Source organism: Blennius ocellaris (genome assembly GCF_963422515.1).
Source record: "Blennius ocellaris genome assembly, chromosome: 14".
Taxonomy (NCBI): Eukaryota; Metazoa; Chordata; class Actinopteri; order Blenniiformes; family Blenniidae; genus Blennius; species Blennius ocellaris.
The window spans coordinates 3,666,312-3,684,225 of record NC_137663.1 but is presented as its reverse complement, the minus strand read 5'-3'; the positions used below and the strand labels follow the sequence as shown (position 1 = coordinate 3,684,225).

Sequence of the window (17,914 nt, the reverse complement as noted above, 5' to 3'; positions counted from 1 at the left end):
GATCGTCTTCACCTCGTCTGAACACCAGGGGGTAGTGGAGCGACACATTTCAAACAACGAGTGAGCAAAGTGCATGTAAACAACGGGGAGGGGGGTGTCTACAACCGATGAAATATTTAAATATTGGGAGCAAGTCTAGAGTGGTGATCATCATGACCAATCAACAGACGGCTGCGTTGTAGGTCCACCTTATAAGACCCTTCCTCAGTGCGAGGTACCTCGACGGAGGGGAACTGGAAAATCGTAGCCGGTGGTCATGGTTTTTTCTTTACATCCACAACTTTTTCAGTGGGACCACACAAAAACCCGCCCAGTCTGGTGACGTCCTGGCACAGAAAGGTGGAACCAGTACCACAGCTGTGGTACTGGTACCGGGTTGAGAAGCAGTGGAGTACCACAGGGTGTGGTACTGGTACTGGGTTGAGGCTCAGGATCCAAATGAAAAAACAAAGCAAATGTTCCAATGAAAAGCAGCGACCAGTGTTTGTGTGAAACCAGGAGGCAGGAACTACATCATGGGCAGTTCTCCAGAAGAAAAGCTCCAGAAGCAGGACTACAGTCTGGGATCAGGTTCTGGTCTGCTACGAGATCACCATCAAGAACCCCTGGAAGAACCTCTGGCTGTTTCAGGAGAAAGTTCTGGGTTTGGACTGATGCTAGTAGAAGGGCTGGTTCTCCCTGGTTCCTTGCTGCACTGCACAGCCTCACAGGATGGTTGCGCTGTCCAGGTCCATGTGGTCCATGCTGGCCAGAATGGCCTTGTGGTCCTCGGGCAGCGGGCGACGGTACAGCAGGGGGAAGAAGCGAGTGTAGGGGTCGTAGAGGACGGGCCGCTTCCTCTTCCTGCGGAGGTAGAGAGCTTCCTGGGGCTGGACTACCTGAGAAGTCTGAGAGGTGGAGACACCTGGAGGGAAGATGGAAAAGTGCAGGTGGATCATGTCCTGCATGTTTACATGTTTCCTGCTTCCACTGCCTGAACCTCATGATGATGTCATCACTGAGCGCCAGACAACCGCCAATCAGCTCGCTGGCAGCAGACAGGATGAAGCAGGAGACAGATAAAACTCCAGTCCAGGATGAATTCAGGACAAGTCCAGGATGAGCCCAAGACCATCCCAGGACCATCCCAGGACCAGTCCAGGACCAGTCCAGCACCATTCGAGGACCAGTCCAGGACCAATTCAGGACAATCCCAGGACATTCCCAGGATAATCCCAGGACCAGTCCAGGGCCAGCCCAGGACCATTCCAGGACCATCCAAGGAACAGCCCAGGACAAGCCAAGGACTTTCCCAGGATAATCCCTGGATCACTTGAGAACCAGTTTGGGAGCAGTCCAGCACCATCACATGACCATTATAGGACCATCCCAGGTCCAGCCCAGTAGCATCCCAGGACCAGCCCAGGACCAGCCCAGGACCATCCTAGAACCATCTGAGGACCAGTGCAGGATCAGCCCAGCAACAGTCCAGAACCAGCCCAGGATGAATCCAGGACAAGTGCAGGACCAGCCCAAGATGCTTCCAGGACCAGTCCAGGATGAATCCAGGAATTTATGGAACTACTCATCCTGTCATAGTCATGAATTAATATTTGAACATAAAAAACTCACACAAGAGAAACTCAGCCTCAAAACAACTGGATGGAAAATCTAGAAGAGCAGTGAGGAAGTTCATCCCGACATGTTTCTGCTGTAATAAAGTAAAACTGTGTGATCACAGTGCCGTGCTGTCCACTGATGAATTAAAATCATATTATCTCATGAAGTCAGTATTAACAAGTCAGGAATGTTCTAGTTTTGGCTGCAGCTGCAGTGTTGCATTTAGCTGCTGGATGTGTTTGAATTCTCTATAATCTCAGAGATTAACTGCTCCTTCAGTAATCTGTAAACTGCTCTGCAGGATTTCTCCCTGTGTGATAGGTCAGATGCCGCAAACTCCGCCCCTTTCATGTGGACATGCACACATAGGTCTGGGTTGGACTCGTGAGTTGATAACTTGCTTTGTAGTAACGCTGATCAGGATCACATCTGGATCAGTTAAACCAGGAAACTGATCCTGGATCTGTTGATCAGGCTTCGTAGTCTAGGCCTCAGGTTTATAGCCTAGAGTTTTTTTGTTTTGATTGTGTTTCTTAAGGAGCCATGTATAATCTGCGTCTTCCTACATTATTCTAGTGGGGATGCTATTATTTTATGTTCATTCATTATTTATTGGAGCTTTGCAATGTCATTGAGGTACAATGTGACTTTTCTGTTTATACACTGGAATTATTTAATTTAATTTAAATATTTGCACCAAGTTGCACTTTTATTATTATGTCAAACATTTGAATGGTGCAGCTAGTCTGTTGTGTTAAAAAATGTTGTTAAAAGCCGTGTGAGCTTTAAGTGTTACTAAAGCCACAGCAGTTACATAACATATTTTCCTTCTTTCTTTAAGGAGCAGAATAGTTGTTCAGTGAACGTGATGTTTTTAGACATCAGTATCAAGCAAATTACAACCATGTATTATTAATAACTTTTAGAGTGACAAAAAGAGTCGGCTCTGTATCGGCCGATCCTCAAGCCTGCAGTACCGGTATCAGATGTGAAGAAGTGGTATTGAGCCATCCCTAAATATAATATATTAAAAGGTAAAAATATCCAGTGTAGACAGAAAAAAATAACAATACTTAATCAATGTAATAATCAGCATGTGAATCAGGGGATTTCAATCAGATGCTTGGTGAAGACAGGACCTGGAGTCCTTCATCCACACCTCACCGAAGCCAGTGGAACACAAAAGAATGTGTACTCTACCCGGACCAGAGTCACTGGGACCACTCTTTGGAGGCCGGAACGGGGTGGTGTTCACCCGTCAATACCTGGTGACTAGGTAGCCCATGTGTCCCGGTCAGGCACAGCCCAAACAAGAGACTTGGGGGAGGCTACGGGGGTCTGCAACAGAAACTGGAACATCACCTCTCTTGGAGGTAGGAGCCGGAGTTGGTCCGGGAGTTTGAGAGGTACTGGTGAGATATAGTCTCAAACTCCCGGATCAGCATTGCCTCTCGAACCAGACCCCTCCATAAGGGATGGACTCGCGATTCTCTGGCGCCTCTGGCGATTCACGTGGGGGGTGGGGATTCTGGCAGCCATCTGGTTGGAGTTTGTCGCGGAGGCCAGAGGGTCCGGAGAGGAAAACTCTGACTGCTGTTTGTGCTTCTGCACCAAATAGGAGTCCAGAGTATCGGGCCTTCCTTGATAGAGTGGCTGAGGTCCGAGAAAGGGAACCACCAACTGACTCCAGAGTCCTAATGAGCAACTTCAACACTCACTTTGCAATGACTAGGTGATCTGGAGGGGTGTGACTGGGAGGAACGGTCTGATCTGAACCCCAGAGGTTATGGGACTTTTGTGCTCATCATGGATCCAGGCCAAAGATCAGGATCAATACGTGGACTTAGCACCAGAGCTCCTCAGGTCTAAGGTCCATGACCAACCTTGTTGTCTTGTCACCTGACCTGAGATCATATGTTCTTGACACTGTGGTGAAGGAAGGAGCAACTGATCCTCCCTTAACCAGAGCAACTGAGCAATTGATCACCTGGTGGTGAGTTGATCGACTGATCACCGTCTGGTAGAGGAGAGGAGAGAAGAGAAGAGAAGAGAAGAGAAGAGAAGAGAAGAGAAGAGAAGAGAAGAGAAGAGAAGAGAAGAGAAGAGAAGAGAAGAGAAGAGAAGAGAAGAGAAGAGAAGAGAAGAGAAGAGAGGAGAGGAGAGGAGAGGAGAGGAGAGGAGAGGAGAGGAGAGGAGAGGATAATTGACCTCACACCTGTTTTATTTCTGGGTTTGGAGTTGTTGTTGTTCTTCATCATCTTCTCTCCATTCCATCTCAGTGCTTTGATCCTCTCAGACCCTGGACAGATTTGTTTCCTGGTGAAGAGGAGAGAAGCAGAGCAAAAACTCATGGTTCATCAACTAGAGGAGAGGAGGAATAACCCAGAAAACTGGAGGAGCAACTAGGGGACTGGAGGAGCAACCCAGAACCCAGAACTGAGAACCCACCTCCCTCAGTCCCCACAACATCCTCTGGATTTACTCAGCGCTGGGTTCTCTTCTCTCTTGGCAGTTTCTAACTGAATTAGAACTCGACACTAGTAGAAAATGTGAACCTTGAGATATTAGTTTTGCTCAATTGAAGTGAAAAATCTTCAACTCTTGAAGGCCTCAGTCCAGGTCCTGGGCAGTGAGGAAAGTTCTCAAGAGACATTCAAGGGACTTGCACTGCTGCAAGTTTTAGAGGAAGATTCTGCAACAATACTGTATTTTTCAAAATTTCTAATTGATGCATCAGCAGATTGAGGTGTTTGTTCCTCTCTGAAAATAACAGATGTTTCATTGGAGCATTGCTGAGGCTAGTGTCCACCCACCCCCCTCCATTCAGAGGTATACAAACAGTTGGGACATTAGAGAGCAGCCAGCGTTGCACCATGGCTGCAGAGAGAAACTGGAGGTGGTTAGTTGAACAACAAAGCATCATCAGTACATTGATACTGTCTACAATGGGCTTCACCATGCTGACAGGGGGAGGGGGTGGCAGGAGGAGGAATGGCTTTTCAGGAACAGTCACATCATGACAAATAAGCCAAAGAAAAGCGAAGTACCAGGACAACAAATGTAACAAGAATTTATCCATCAAAAAAGTTTGTTTTTTTTTCCAAATGGAAGAGCAATATTTAGCATGCATGGCAGTTTGCACATGGAACACGACTTTAAAGGGGAATACATATAAAAACACTGGCTTCCCACCACCTCCACTGATTAAAGGTTTGTTCCTGACTGAATCTAGGTGTGCAGCAGGACAAGTCAGAATGGTTCTGCAGTCCAGAGTGCAGGTGCATTATGGGGGATTCAGGCCATGTGTCCACCAGGAATCTAACCGCAGCACTTTATCCTGAGGAGACACTGATGGGAATGGCTGCTGCATTTTTTAAGGTGCTGAAGTAAGATAAGATAAGATAAGATAAGATAAGATAAGATAAGATAAGATAAGATAAGATAAGATAAGATAAGATAAGATAAGATAAGATAAGATAAGATAAGATAAGATAAGATAAGATAAGATCAGATCAGATCAGATCAGATCAGATCAGATCAGATCAGATCAGATATGATAAGATAAGCCTTTATTAATCTCACAAAGGAGAAATGTACTTGTTACATTCTGCTCTTGAGGACTCATGAGTAGGAAAGACAAGAAATGTGCAAAGTTAGATAAGAATAGAAGTATCTTATATACAATGACAGTCAAGAACTCTACGGGCCAAACGTATTTACAGGAGAAAGTAATAATAAGTAAAAATAAAATAAAATAGGACTAAATAAAAATAAGATAAAAATCACAAACTATAATAAAGTATAATAAGTTGTAAGGGGAGCAAAGTATACAGTAAGATGAAATACAAGGAAATTAAACTATGATGGGGGGGAGGGGCAAAGTGTAGAAAAAAGTACAATAAACATGTTATAGTAAAAAATAATACCAGTGTTGGCAGTGCAGGTTCAGTCCTAGTACAAGTGGTCAATTAAGTGACGTAGATAAGTAAGGAGGCCTTTAGCACAGCTATCAGCACTTGCCAGAGACATGCGTTCTATTTCATCCCTGCTGACTGCCAGAGGCGGTGCTTAAAGCACTGAATGTTCCCTTCGTGCATGTGCAGTTCGAGTATGCATTACAATGATGTCACCTGTGACCCCTGGATGACCCAAGAAAGGCAATAAGTTCCGGTGTCACCCAAGGTTCGTTCAGTTTAACTCGTAAGACGGTGATAGCAGTGTGCTTCCCGCAACCCTTTTTCTGTTTGTTTATGGCACCTTAGTGACCCGTAAACCCACTGTGGAGCGAGGGCCCGTTTAGCCTGGTGTTAGCGCCGCACTGCTCAACACTTACATGCATGTTTGTTGTTACACTCTGCTTGGTGAGACGTGTGTCGGTCCTCTTCCCCATTATTCATGATGGTGTTGCTATCTATATTTATTTCTCTTGACTGAAGGTTTAATGGTAGCCTTTGCTACAAAGGTAATGTTTGCGTCTCCTCTCTCACTTTACGGCGTTACTTATCAACGCTAACACTTGTGTTATTAATACACCTCTGCTTGGTCAGGCGGCTTAAGCGACCCCTTCCCCCTGCTTATTGGTGCTTCCATTTATATATTTTCTAGTTAACTGGATGTTTAACTGCAGACTTTGCTGGTGAAGGTAGCGTTTGCGTCCCCTCCCCCCCGCTTATGGTGGTGCGGCTTTCACAGAGCCATATATATAGAGCTCTCAGCTGACTGTTTTGCTGTGTTAGAGGTGTGTTTCCTCTTCCCTCAGCTTGCACGGTTTGCCTATTAACCGGGAAAGATAAATAGCCTTGTGTACTGACCACCGTAGATAGGGCTTACCTGGCAACCCGTGCATGAATTACAGTTACATGCCTCGAGCACTGAGGGTGTCTAGATTGCAGCAGTTAGCTCTTGTTGTAGAGCATGTCCCCTCCCTCCCCCCCAGACAGCTGCCCTCTTTCCAACCAAAGCGCTCGAGACGCCATCGCATGTCTGGCACTGGGACTGACCTCCCCAGGAAGAAGGCAAAAGCTGAGCGGCAGCTTGCCTCGGAAGTGGACTGCTTGCATGCAGAACTGGCGAGGATGAGGTCCCCCCTGCAAGAGTGGCATCCCGCCATGGCCACAGCCGTGACGGGGCCACCGACCCCACCTTTGCCGGTGCTTATCAGGGAGGATGATGTTATCTCTCTGGCAGGTTCGGCCTCACACTTCCGGGAGGATGAAGGTGATCGGTCCTCCATGGTTTTCTCAACCGTCTTTTCGGTCCCCACATCAGTGGACTACTTGAGGGAGCTAAATGCTTGTTGGAGGGATGCGAGTGCTCTTTCCCGGCTTTCGTCAGATGGCCGAACTCTGTCAGCCATGCACAATGCTGCGAGGGCCGGCTTGGAGCAGATGCCCAGTGTTGAGCTGGCCATAGCATCCCTCATTGTGTCACCAGAGGAAACTCTTCGACCATCTGTAAGGTGCCCTCGACCTCAATGTCAAGTAACTGACGACCTCCTTGTTAGGTCCTATAACCCTATGCACGGGCTGGATGTATTGGAAACTCCTTGGCTCACGATATGTTCGCCCTCTCAACTTCCTTGCCAGAGAGCGTGTTGACGCTTCTGCCATTAGCTTCAGTGACGCAGTGTTACAATCTTTTGCGGTCATGTCCCGAGAACTTGGGCGGATGATGTCTTTCCTGGTTCAGGCAGGCCGCCAGGTGTGGCTGGCACAGTCCCCCTTGACAGAGGAGGACTCTTCGGTGTGTTCCGGTGGAGCCGGGGGAGCTCTTTGGCTGTGCCGCGGTTGATGCATTGGAGAGAAACATCAGAGCGTGTGAAACAAGACAGCAGCTATCAAGCCTGAATAGGAGTGTGCCTCCTTCAAATAGACCTAGGGCCCCCTCCACTATTCCTCGTGTCCACCCTCCATCACAGGTTCACCACAGTAGGGGTGAAAGTAGCAACTTTCAGACCAACTGTGGACTTTTGCACCCCAGCTCCATTGCCATCCAGGCAAACCCAAGCTGAGGGTCCCCTCTGCCGTCCCTCTAGGGCCCCAAGGGGCCGGAGGGCCAGAGAATGAGGCCTTTGGGCGCTGGCCCCCTGCCTCCAGTCGGGTCAAAGCCACAGTCATCAGCGGCCCGGCAAAAGCCTGAAAAGGGCGGATACAGGCCAATACTGGACTGGAGGGGACTCAATCTCTATCTATAGTATTACCATTTCACATGCTAACAACAGTGGATGTCTTATGAACAGTAACCCGGGGTGAATGGTTCACAGCCATCGATCTAAAAGACACTTACTTTCATGTCCCTATTGCACCTCACCACAGGCGATTTATTCGCTTTGCCTACAGAGGCAGACACTGGCAGTTTCAAGGGCTTTACTTTGGGCTGTCCCTCTCCCCACGGGTCTTCACTCGTTTTGTGAAAGCTGCTCTTGCCCCCCTGCAGTCACGGGGCATGAAGGTGTTGCCATACCTTGACGATTGGCTAATCTGTGCACCATCACAAGCTCAAGTGGTCCAGGATACATCCAATCTCCTTGCCCATGTGGCCCAGTTGGGCATCAGTGTCAATTTCGAAAAGTCGTACCTCAAACCCTCTCAGAGGACGAACTTTATTGGGATGACCTTGGATACCATGACCACGAGGGCACAGCCAACCTCTCACCGGGTATGGGACATTCTTTGTCTCCTCACACACTTCCAGGTGAACAGGATATTGCCATATGTCACTTTCCTACAACTTTAGGGCAACCTGACATACGTGACAGCTGTGGTCCCGCTACGTCTGCTGTCATTGTGCCCCCTGCAGAGGTGGCTGAACGGCTTCCATCTGGATGCAAAGTGGCACCAGTACCGGAAGCTCAGGGTGTCACGCCAGTGCCTCGTTAGCCTGGCCCCTTGAAGAGACAGGGATTTGAGAGGCGCCTCGTTGGGCCAGGCCGCCACGAGACTGCCACTACTGATGCCAGCCTCTCCAGGTGGTGGGATGTCGGGCAGCACAGGACCGTTCAGGGTTGGTGGTCTGCGTGGGAGACACAGTTCCAGCACATCAATGTGCTGGAACTGCAAGCAGTGCAACTTGCTCTCGAGCACTTTTTGCCATACCTGAGGGGAAAACACATACTTGTGCGGTCAGACAATGAGTTAACGGTATTCCACATAAACCACCAAGGGGACACCAGGTCTGCCTGACTCTTGCAAGTCTCCCATTGCCTTCTAAGGTGGGTTGCCCCCCGTCTGGCCAGTCTGCGGACCATGTATCAACCGGGGGATCTGAACCAGCTTGCCAACTTTCTCTCCCGTCAAAATCCTTCACCAGGGGAGTGGCGCCTCCACCCAGAGGTGGTGCCCATTATTTGGAGTCTTTTCGGCAGAGCAGGGGTCAATTGCTTTGCTTTGAAGGAATCAACCCTCTGCCCCCTTTGGTTTTCCCTGAGAGAAACCACCAGTCCACTGGGCCAAGATGCGCTGGTGTACCCTTGACCAGAGGGCCTCCTTTAGGTCTTTCCACCACTACCTCTGATTCGACAGACACTTCGGAGAGTTCTCCAGGAGGGCCACATGTTGTTGCTAGTGGCCCCCTTCTGGCCAACTTGGACATGGTTCCCTTGCTGTGGAAACTCTGTTTCACCGATCCGCGTTGTCTCCCCATCAGGAAAGATCTGTTGTCCCAGCAGGGGGGTCAGGTTTGGCATCCCAGGTGGAAGTTGCTTGTAGAATGGTGCGAAGGACATGGGGAGGACCCGGTGATTTGCTCTGTACCCAAGGTTCTGGAGTTTCTCCTGCAGTCTCTCCTCGATAAGGGTCGTATTCCATCCACCTTAAAAGTCTATGTGGCTGCAATATCGGGCCAACATGCGAGAATCGACAATGGCACAGTGGGGGGCCACAACCTTGTGGCTTTGTTTCTCAAAGGGGCTCTGAGACTTCAGTCCCCAAGAACTCCACGAGCCCCTACATGGGACCTGCACTTAGTGCTGAATAGCTTGTGTCATCCTCCCCTTGAGCCCCTGGCAAGGGCAGAGCCACAGTGGGTGTCACGAAAAACTGCATTTTTACTCGCCATCGTCTCGGCAAAACACGTCGGTGAGTTGCATGCATTGTCGGTCAGCCCGTCGTGTCTGAAGTGGTACCCAGATGGTACAGGTATCACATTATGGCCGAACACTGCTTTTATTCCTAAGATGCTGTCCAGTTAAAATTTTTTATCAGCCTATAAGGCTTGCACGATATGATCCCCCGTCAGGAGAAAATGGGACCAGATCAAAGCTCTTGTGCCCGGTCAGGGCCCTGAAATTTTATATTGAAAGCACTGCAGCCACACGCACGTCTGCACAGCTTTTTGTGTGTTATGGGTGTCCCAACAAAGGCTCTGCTCTGTCCAAGCAGCACTTATCTAACTGGATTATAGATACTATTCACCATTCGTATTGGGTGTCAAGCCGCCCTACACCAACAGGTGTGCATTGTCATTCTACCAGGAGTGTGTCTATGTCTTGGGGTGCCCTTAAGGGAGTGCCCCTGGAGCAAATATGTGCTGCTGCCTCATAGATGATGCCATGCCCATTTTCCAGGTTCTACAATGTGGATGTTGCTACTCCTCATCCACTGGGTGTGGTCCTTGAATCTTTGGAGGCTTCACAGTAAGGTTGGTGGCTGGGATTCCTCGTGACTACGCTGGTATGAGTCATTCAGTGCTTTAAGCACCGCCTCTGGCGGTCAGCAGGGATGAAATAGAATGAACATTACGAATGTAACTGCGGTTCTATGAATCCCGAGTGACCGCCAGAGCATCGTGTCACTCAGAATCCTTGTGTTCCCGTGAGAAGATTCTGTAGGAAACGAACCTCGGCGTATGTGCAAAGGGAACATTCAGTGCTTTAAGCACAGCCTCTGGCGTTCATTCAGGATTCATAGAACCATAGTTACATTTGTAACGTTCGTTTCAGAAAAAGCGTTTCTGCTATTTAAACAGAAGACAAGCTGTGAGGGACCCCCCCCCCCCCCCCCCCCCCCCCCCAGTGGACACACAGGGTAAGGTCACATCACAGTGCTAACCTTTAAGTATTCCCTTGCATTCAAAACATTTTCAATTGTGTCAGATGATAGGAGCTTCTGTGGAAGAATCATGTCAGAGGATTGAGGAGCTTCGAGAGTATATCCTCATATATCTATGAAGAATATAGATACTATGTTTTCTCAATATGTTGAGAAAATGAAGAAATGTGGCCGTGGGGACGAGAGAAAGAAGTTTCTTTTTTTTTTGTAATCTGGCAGCTTCTCTAGCGAAAAACTCTCCACTCTAAGACTTTCCAATACACGCCAATGTTAAACTCGAAAAACGGGGGAAAACTTTATGACATTTGAAGGCTCACAGTTTAAAATTGGTGAAAGTTTGAAAAAAACCCATGAACATATATGAATAGAGGACAAGTGCGGCAACTTATTAAGACTAAAATGGACTCTAACTGGAAATATGGCAACATGATATGGCGTGGAAAATGGGGGTTAATGGGGAAGAGTTAACGCTTTGTCATGCAGGGTGGGACCACCTGTCAACAGGTAACAAGAACACCTGTCCAGTGAAAACGCACTGTCAACAGGTAACAGGAACACCTGGCCAGTGAAAACGCACTGTCAACAGGTAACAGGAACACCTGGCCAGTGAAAACGCACTGTCAACAGGTAACAGGAACACCTGGCCAGTGAAAACGCACTGTCAACAGGTAACAAGAACACCTGGCCAGTGAAAACGCACTGTCAACAGGTAACAAGAACACCTGGCCAGTGAAACTAGCTGTCAACAGGTAACAAGAACACCTGGCCAGTGAAACTAGCTGTCAGCAGGTAACAAGAACACCTGGCCAGTGAAACTAGCTGTCAACAGGTAACAAGAACACCTGGCCAGTGAAACTAGCTGTCCACAGGTAACAAGAACACCTGGCCAGTGAAACTAGCTGTCAACAGGTAACAAGAACACCTGGCCAGTGAAACTAGCTGTCAACAGGTAACAAGAACACCTGGCCAGTGAAACTAGCTGTCAACAGGTAACAAGAACACCTGGCCAGTGAAACTAGCTGTCAACAGGTAGCAGGAACACCTGGCCAGTGAAAACACACTGTCAACAGGTAACAGGAACACCTGGCCAGTGAAACTCGCTGTCAACAGGTAACAGGGAACACCTGGCCAGTGAAACTAGCTGTCAACAGGTAACAAGAACACCTGGCCAGTGAAACTAGCTGTCAACAGGTAACAAGAACACCTGGCCAGTGAAACTAGCTGTCAACAGGTAACAAGAACACCTGGCCAGTGAAACTAGCTGTCAACAGGTAGCAGGAACACCTGGCCAGTGAAAACACACTGTCAACAGGTGACAGGAACACCTGGCCAGTGAAACTAGCTGTCAAGAGGTAACAGGAACACCTGGCCAGTGAAACTCGCTGTCAACAGGTAACAGGGAACACCTGGCCAGTGAAACTAGCTGTCAACAGGTAACAGGAACACCTGGCCAGTGAAACTAGCTGTCAAAAGGTAATAGGAACACTTGGCCAGTGAAACCAGCTGTCAACAGGTAACAAGAACACCTGGTCAGTGAAACTAGCTGTCAACAGGTAGCAGGAACACCTGGCCAGTGAAACTAGCTGTCAACAGGTAACAAGAACACCTGGCCAGTGAAACTAGCTGTCACCAGGTAACAGGGAACACCTGGCCAGTGAAACTAGCTGTCAACAGGTAACAGGAACACCTGGCCAGTGAAAACACACTGCCAACAGGTAACAGGAACACCTGGCCAGTGAAACTAGCTGTCAACAGGTAACATGAACACCTGGCCAGTGAAACTCGCTGTCAACAGGTAACAGGGAACACCTGGCCAGTGAAACTAGCTGTCAACAGGTAACAGGAACACCTGGCCAGTGAAACTAGCTGTCAAAAGGTAATAGGAACACCTGGCCAGTGAAACTAGCTGTCAAAAGGTAATAGGAACACCTGGCCAGTGAAACTAGCTGTCAACAGGTAACAGGAACACCTGGTCAATGAAACCAGGTGTCAACAGGTAACAAGAACACCTGGCCAGTGAAACTAGCTGTCAACAGGTAGCAGGAACACCTGGCCAGTGAAACTAGCTGTCAACAGGTAACAAGAACACCTGGCCAGTGAAACTAGCTGTCACCAGGTAACAGGGAACACCTGGCCAGTGAAACTAGCTGTCAACAGGTAACAGGAACACCTGGCCAGTGAAACTAGCTGTCAAAAGGTAATAGGAACACCTGGCCAGTGAAACTAGCTGTCAAAAGGTAATAGGAACACCTGGCCAGTGAAACTAGCTGTCAACAGGTAACAGGAACACCTGGTCAATGAAACCAGGTGTCAACAGGTAACAAGAACACCTGGCCAGTGAAACTAGCTGTCAACAGGTAGCAGGAACACCTGGCCAGTGAAACTAGCTGTCAACAGGTAACAAGAACACCTGGCCAGTGAAACTAGCTGTCACCAGGTAACAGGGAACACCTGGCCAGTGAAACTAGCTGTCAACAGGTAACAGGAACACCTGGCCAGTGAAAACACACTGTCAACAGGTAACAGGAACACCTGGCCAGTGAAACTCGCTGTCAACAGGTAACAGGAACACCTGGCCAGTGAAACTATCTGTCACCAGGTAACAGGGAACACCTGGCCAGTGAAACTAGCTGTCACCAGGTAACAGGAACACCTGGCCAGTGAAACTAGCTGTCAAAGGGTAACAGGAACACCTGGCCAGTGAAACTAGCTGTCACCAGGTGACAGGAACACCTGGCCAGTGAAACCAGCTGTCAACAGGTAACAGGAACACCTGGCCAGTGAAACCAGCTGTCAACAGGTAACAAGAACACCTGGCCAGTGAAACTAGCTGTCAAAGGGTAATAGGAACCAGTGAAACTAGCTGTCAACAGGTCAACAGGAACACCTGGCCAGTGAAAATAGCTGTCAACAGGTAACAAGAACGCCTGGCCAGTGAAACTAGCTGTCAACAGGTAACAAGAACACCTGGCCAGTGAAACTAGCTGTCACCAGGTAACAGGGAACACCTGGCCAGTGAAACTAGCTGTCAACAGGTAACAGGAACACCTGGCCAGTGAAAACACACTGTCAACAGGTAACAGGAACACCTGGCCAGTGAAACTAGCTGTCAACAGGTAACAGGGAACACCTGGCCAGTGAAACTAGCTGTCAAAAGGTAATAGGAACACCTGGCCAGTGAAACTAGCTGTCAAAAGGTAATAGGAACACCTGGCCAGTGAAACCAGCTGTCAACAGGTAAGAAGAACACCTGGCCAGTGAAACTAGCTGTCAACAGGTAGCAGGAACACCTGTCCAGTGAAACTAGCTGTCAACAGGTAACAAGAACACCTGGCCAGTGAAACTAGCTGTCACCAGGTAACAGGGAGCACCTGGCCAGTGAAACTAGCTGTCAACAGGTAACAGGAACACCTGGCCAGTGAAAACACACTGTCAACAGGTAACAGGAACACCTGGCCAGTGAAACTAGCTGTCAACAGGTAACAGGAACACCTGGCCAGTGAAACTCGCTGTCAACAGGTAACAGGAACACCTGGCCAGTGAAACTAGCTGTCACCAGGTAACAGGAACACCTGGCCAGTGAAACTAGCTGTCACCAGGTAACAGGGAACACCTGGCCAGTGAAACTAGCTGTCACCAGGTAACAGGAACACCTGGCCAGTGAAACTAGCTGTCAAAGGGTAACAGGAACACCTGGCCAGTGAAACTAGCTGTCACCAGGTAACAGGAACACCTGGCCAGTGAAACCAGCTGTCAACAGGTAACAAGAACACCTGGTCAGTGAAACTAGCTGTCAACAGGTAGCAGGAACACCTGGCCAGTGAAACTAGCTGTCAACAGGTAACAAGAACACCTGGCCAGTGAAACTAGCTGTCACCAGGTAACAGGAACACCTGGCCAGTGAAACTAGCTGTCAACAGGTAACAGGAACACCTGGCCAGTGAAAACACACTGTCAACAGGTAACAGGAACACCTGGCCAGTGAAACTAGCTGTCAACAGGTAACAGGAACACCTGGCCAGTGAAACTCGCTGTCAACAGGTAACAGGGAACACCTGGCCAGTGAAACTAGCTGTCAACAGGTAACAGGAACACCTGGCCAGTGAAACTAGCCGTCAAAAGGTAATAGGAACACCTGGCCAGTGAAACTAGCTGTCAAAAGGTAATAGGAACACCTGGCCAGTGAAACTAGCTGTCAAAAAGTAATAGGAACACCTGGCCAGTGAAACTAGCTGTCAAAAGGTAATAGGAACACCTGGCCAGTGAAACTAGCTGTCAACAGGTAACAGGAACACCTGGTCAGTGAAACCAGGTGTCAACAGGTAACAAGAACACCTGGCCAGTGAAACTAGCTGTCAACAGGTAGCAGGAACACCTGGCCAGTGAAACTAGCTGTCAACAGGTAACAAGAACACCTGGCCAGTGAAACTAGCTGTCACCAGGTAACAGGGAACACCTGGCCAGTGAAACTAGCTGTCAACAGGTAACAGGAACACCTGGCCAGTGAAAACACACTGTCAACAGGTAACAGGAACACCTGGCCAGTGAAACTAGCTGTCAACAGGTAACAGGAACACCTGGCCAGTGAAACTCGCTGTCAACAGGTAACAGGAACACCTGGCCAGTGAAACTAGCTGTCACCAGGTAACAGGGAACACCTGGCCAGTGAAACTAGCTGTCACCAGGTAACAGCAACACCTGGCCAGTGAAACTAGCTGTCAAAGGGTAACAGGAACACCTGGCCAGTGAAACTAGCTGTCACCAGGTGACAGGAACACCTGGCCAGTGAAACCAGCTGTCAACAGGTAACAAGAACACCTGGCCAGTGAAACTAGCTGTCACCAGGTAACAGGAACACCTGGCCAGTGAAACCAGCTGTCAACAGGTAACAAGAACACCTGGCCAGTGAAACCAGCTGTCAACAGGTAACAAGAACACCTGGCCAGTGAAACTAGCTGTCAAAGGGTAATAGGAACCAGTGAAACTAGCTGTCAACAGGTCAACAGGAACACCTGGCCAGTGAAACTAGCTGTCAACAGGTAACAAGAACGCCTGGCCAGTGAAACTAGCTGTCAACAGGTAACAGGAAAACCTGGCCAGTGAAACCAGCTGTCAACAGGTATCAGGAAAACCTGGCCAGTGAAACCAGCTGTCAACAGGTAACAGGAACACCTGGCCAGTGAAACTAGCTGTCAACAGGTAACAAGAACACCTGGCCAGTGAAACTAGCTGTCACCAGGTAACAGGGAACACCTGGCCAGTGAAACTAGCTGTCAACAGGTAACAGGAACACCTGGCCAGTGAAACTCGCTGTCAACAGATAACAGGGAACACCTGGCCAGTGAAACTAGCTGTCAAAAGGTAATAGGAACACCTGGCCAGTGAAACTAGCTGTCAACAGGTAAGAAGAACACCTGGCCAGTGAAACTAGCTGTCAACAGGTAGCAGGAACACCTGGCCAGTGAAACTAGCTGTCAACAGGTAACAAGAACACCTGGCCAGTGAAACTAGCTGTCACCAGGTAACAGGGAACACCTGGCCAGTGAAACTAGCTGTCAACAGGTAACAGGAACACCTGGCCAGTGAAAACACACTGTCAACAGGTAACAGGAACACCTGGCCAGTGAAACTATCTGTCAACAGGTAACAGGAACACCTGGCCAGTGAAACTCGCTGTCAACAGGTAACAGGAACACCTGGCCAGTGAAACTAGCTGTCACCAGGTAACAGGAACACCTGGCCAGTGAAACTAGCTGTCACCAGGTAACAGGGAACACCTGGCCAGTGAAACTAGCTGTCACCAGGTAACAGGAACACCTGGCCAGTGAAACTAGCTGTCAAAGGGTAACAGGAACACCTGGCCAGTGAAACTAGCTGTCACCAGGTAACAGGAACACCTGGCCAGTGAAACCAGCTGTCAACAGGTAACAAGAACACCTGGCCAGTGAAACTAGCTGTCACCAGGTAACAGGAACACCTGGCCAGTGAAACCAGCTGTCAACAGGTAACAAGAACACCTGGCCAGTGAAACTAGCTGTCAAAGGGTAATAGGAACCAGTGAAACTAGCTGTCAACAGGTAACAAGAACGCCTGGCCAGTGAAACTAGCTGTCAAAGGGTAATAGGAACACCTGGCCAGTGAAACCAGCTGTCAACAGGTAACAAGAACACCTGGCCAGTGAAACTAGCTGTCAAAGGGTAACAGGAACACCTGGCCAGTGAAACCAGCTGTCAAAAGGTAATAGGAACACCTGGCCAGTGAAACTAGCTGTCAACAGGTAACAAGAGCACCTGGCCAGTGAAACTAGCTGTCAACAGGTAACAGGAACACCTGGCCAGTGAAACTAGCTGTCAACAGGTAACAGGAACACCTGGCCAGTGAAACTAGCTGTCAACAGGTAACAAGAACACCTGGCCAGTGAAACTAGCTGTCAACAAGTAACAGGAACACCTGGCCAGTGAAACTAGCTGTCAACAGGTAACAAGAGCACCTGGCCAGTGAAACTAGCTGTCAACAGGTAACAGGAACACATGGCCAGTGAAACTAGCTGTCAACAGGTAACAGGAACTCCTGGCCAGTGAAACTAGCTGTCACCAGGTAACAGGGAACACCTGGCCAGTGAAACTAGCTGTCAACAGGTAACAAGAGCACCTGGCCAGTGAAACTAGCTGTCAACAGGTAACAGGAACACATGGCCAGTGAAACTAGCTGTCAACAGGTAACAGGAACTCCTGGCCAGTGAAACTAGCTGTCACCAGGTAACAGGGAACACCTGGCCAGTGAAAATAGCTGTCAACAGGTAACAGGAACACCTGGCCAGTGAAACTAGCTGTCAACAGGTAACAAGAACGCCTGGCCAGTGAAACAAGCTGTCAACAGGTAACAAGAACACCTGGCCAGTGAAACTAGCTGTCAACAGGTAACAAGAACACCTAGCCAGTGAAACTAGCTGTCAACAGGTAACAGGAACACCTGGCCAGTGAAACTAGCTGTCACCATGTAACAGGAACACCTGGTCAGTGAAACTAGCTGTCACCAGGTAACAGGAACACCTGGTCAGTGAAACTAGCTGTCAACAGGTAACAGGAACACCTGGCCAGTGAAACTAGCTGTCAAACGGTAACAGGAACACCTGGCCAGTGAAACTAGCTGTCAACAGGTAACAAGAACACCTGGCCAGTGAAAACGCACTGTCAACAGGTAACAGGAACACCTGGCCAGTGAAAACGCACTGTCAACAGGTAACAAGAACACCTGGCCAGTGAAAC

The 17,914-nt window shown here is 48.9% G+C and overlaps 1 protein-coding gene across 1 annotated transcript in view; it reads right to left on the bottom strand.

Annotated features, from left to right (window-relative positions):
- Nucleotides 1-704: 704 nt before the first annotated feature.
- The window catches only part of LOC308139131 (protein turtle homolog B-like), a gene marked incomplete at both ends in the record, with an annotated part of 219,201 nt that continues 201,991 nt past the window's right edge, over nucleotides 705-17,914 (bottom strand). The window contains 4 exons of the mRNA XM_080508476.1: nucleotides 705-887; nucleotides 3,112-3,252; nucleotides 6,638-6,779; nucleotides 8,443-8,610. Of these exons, the coding sequence (XP_080364602.1) occupies nucleotides 705-887; nucleotides 3,112-3,252; nucleotides 6,638-6,779; nucleotides 8,443-8,610 (634 nt within the window). The remainder of the gene's footprint in view (nucleotides 888-3,111; nucleotides 3,253-6,637; nucleotides 6,780-8,442; nucleotides 8,611-17,914) is intronic.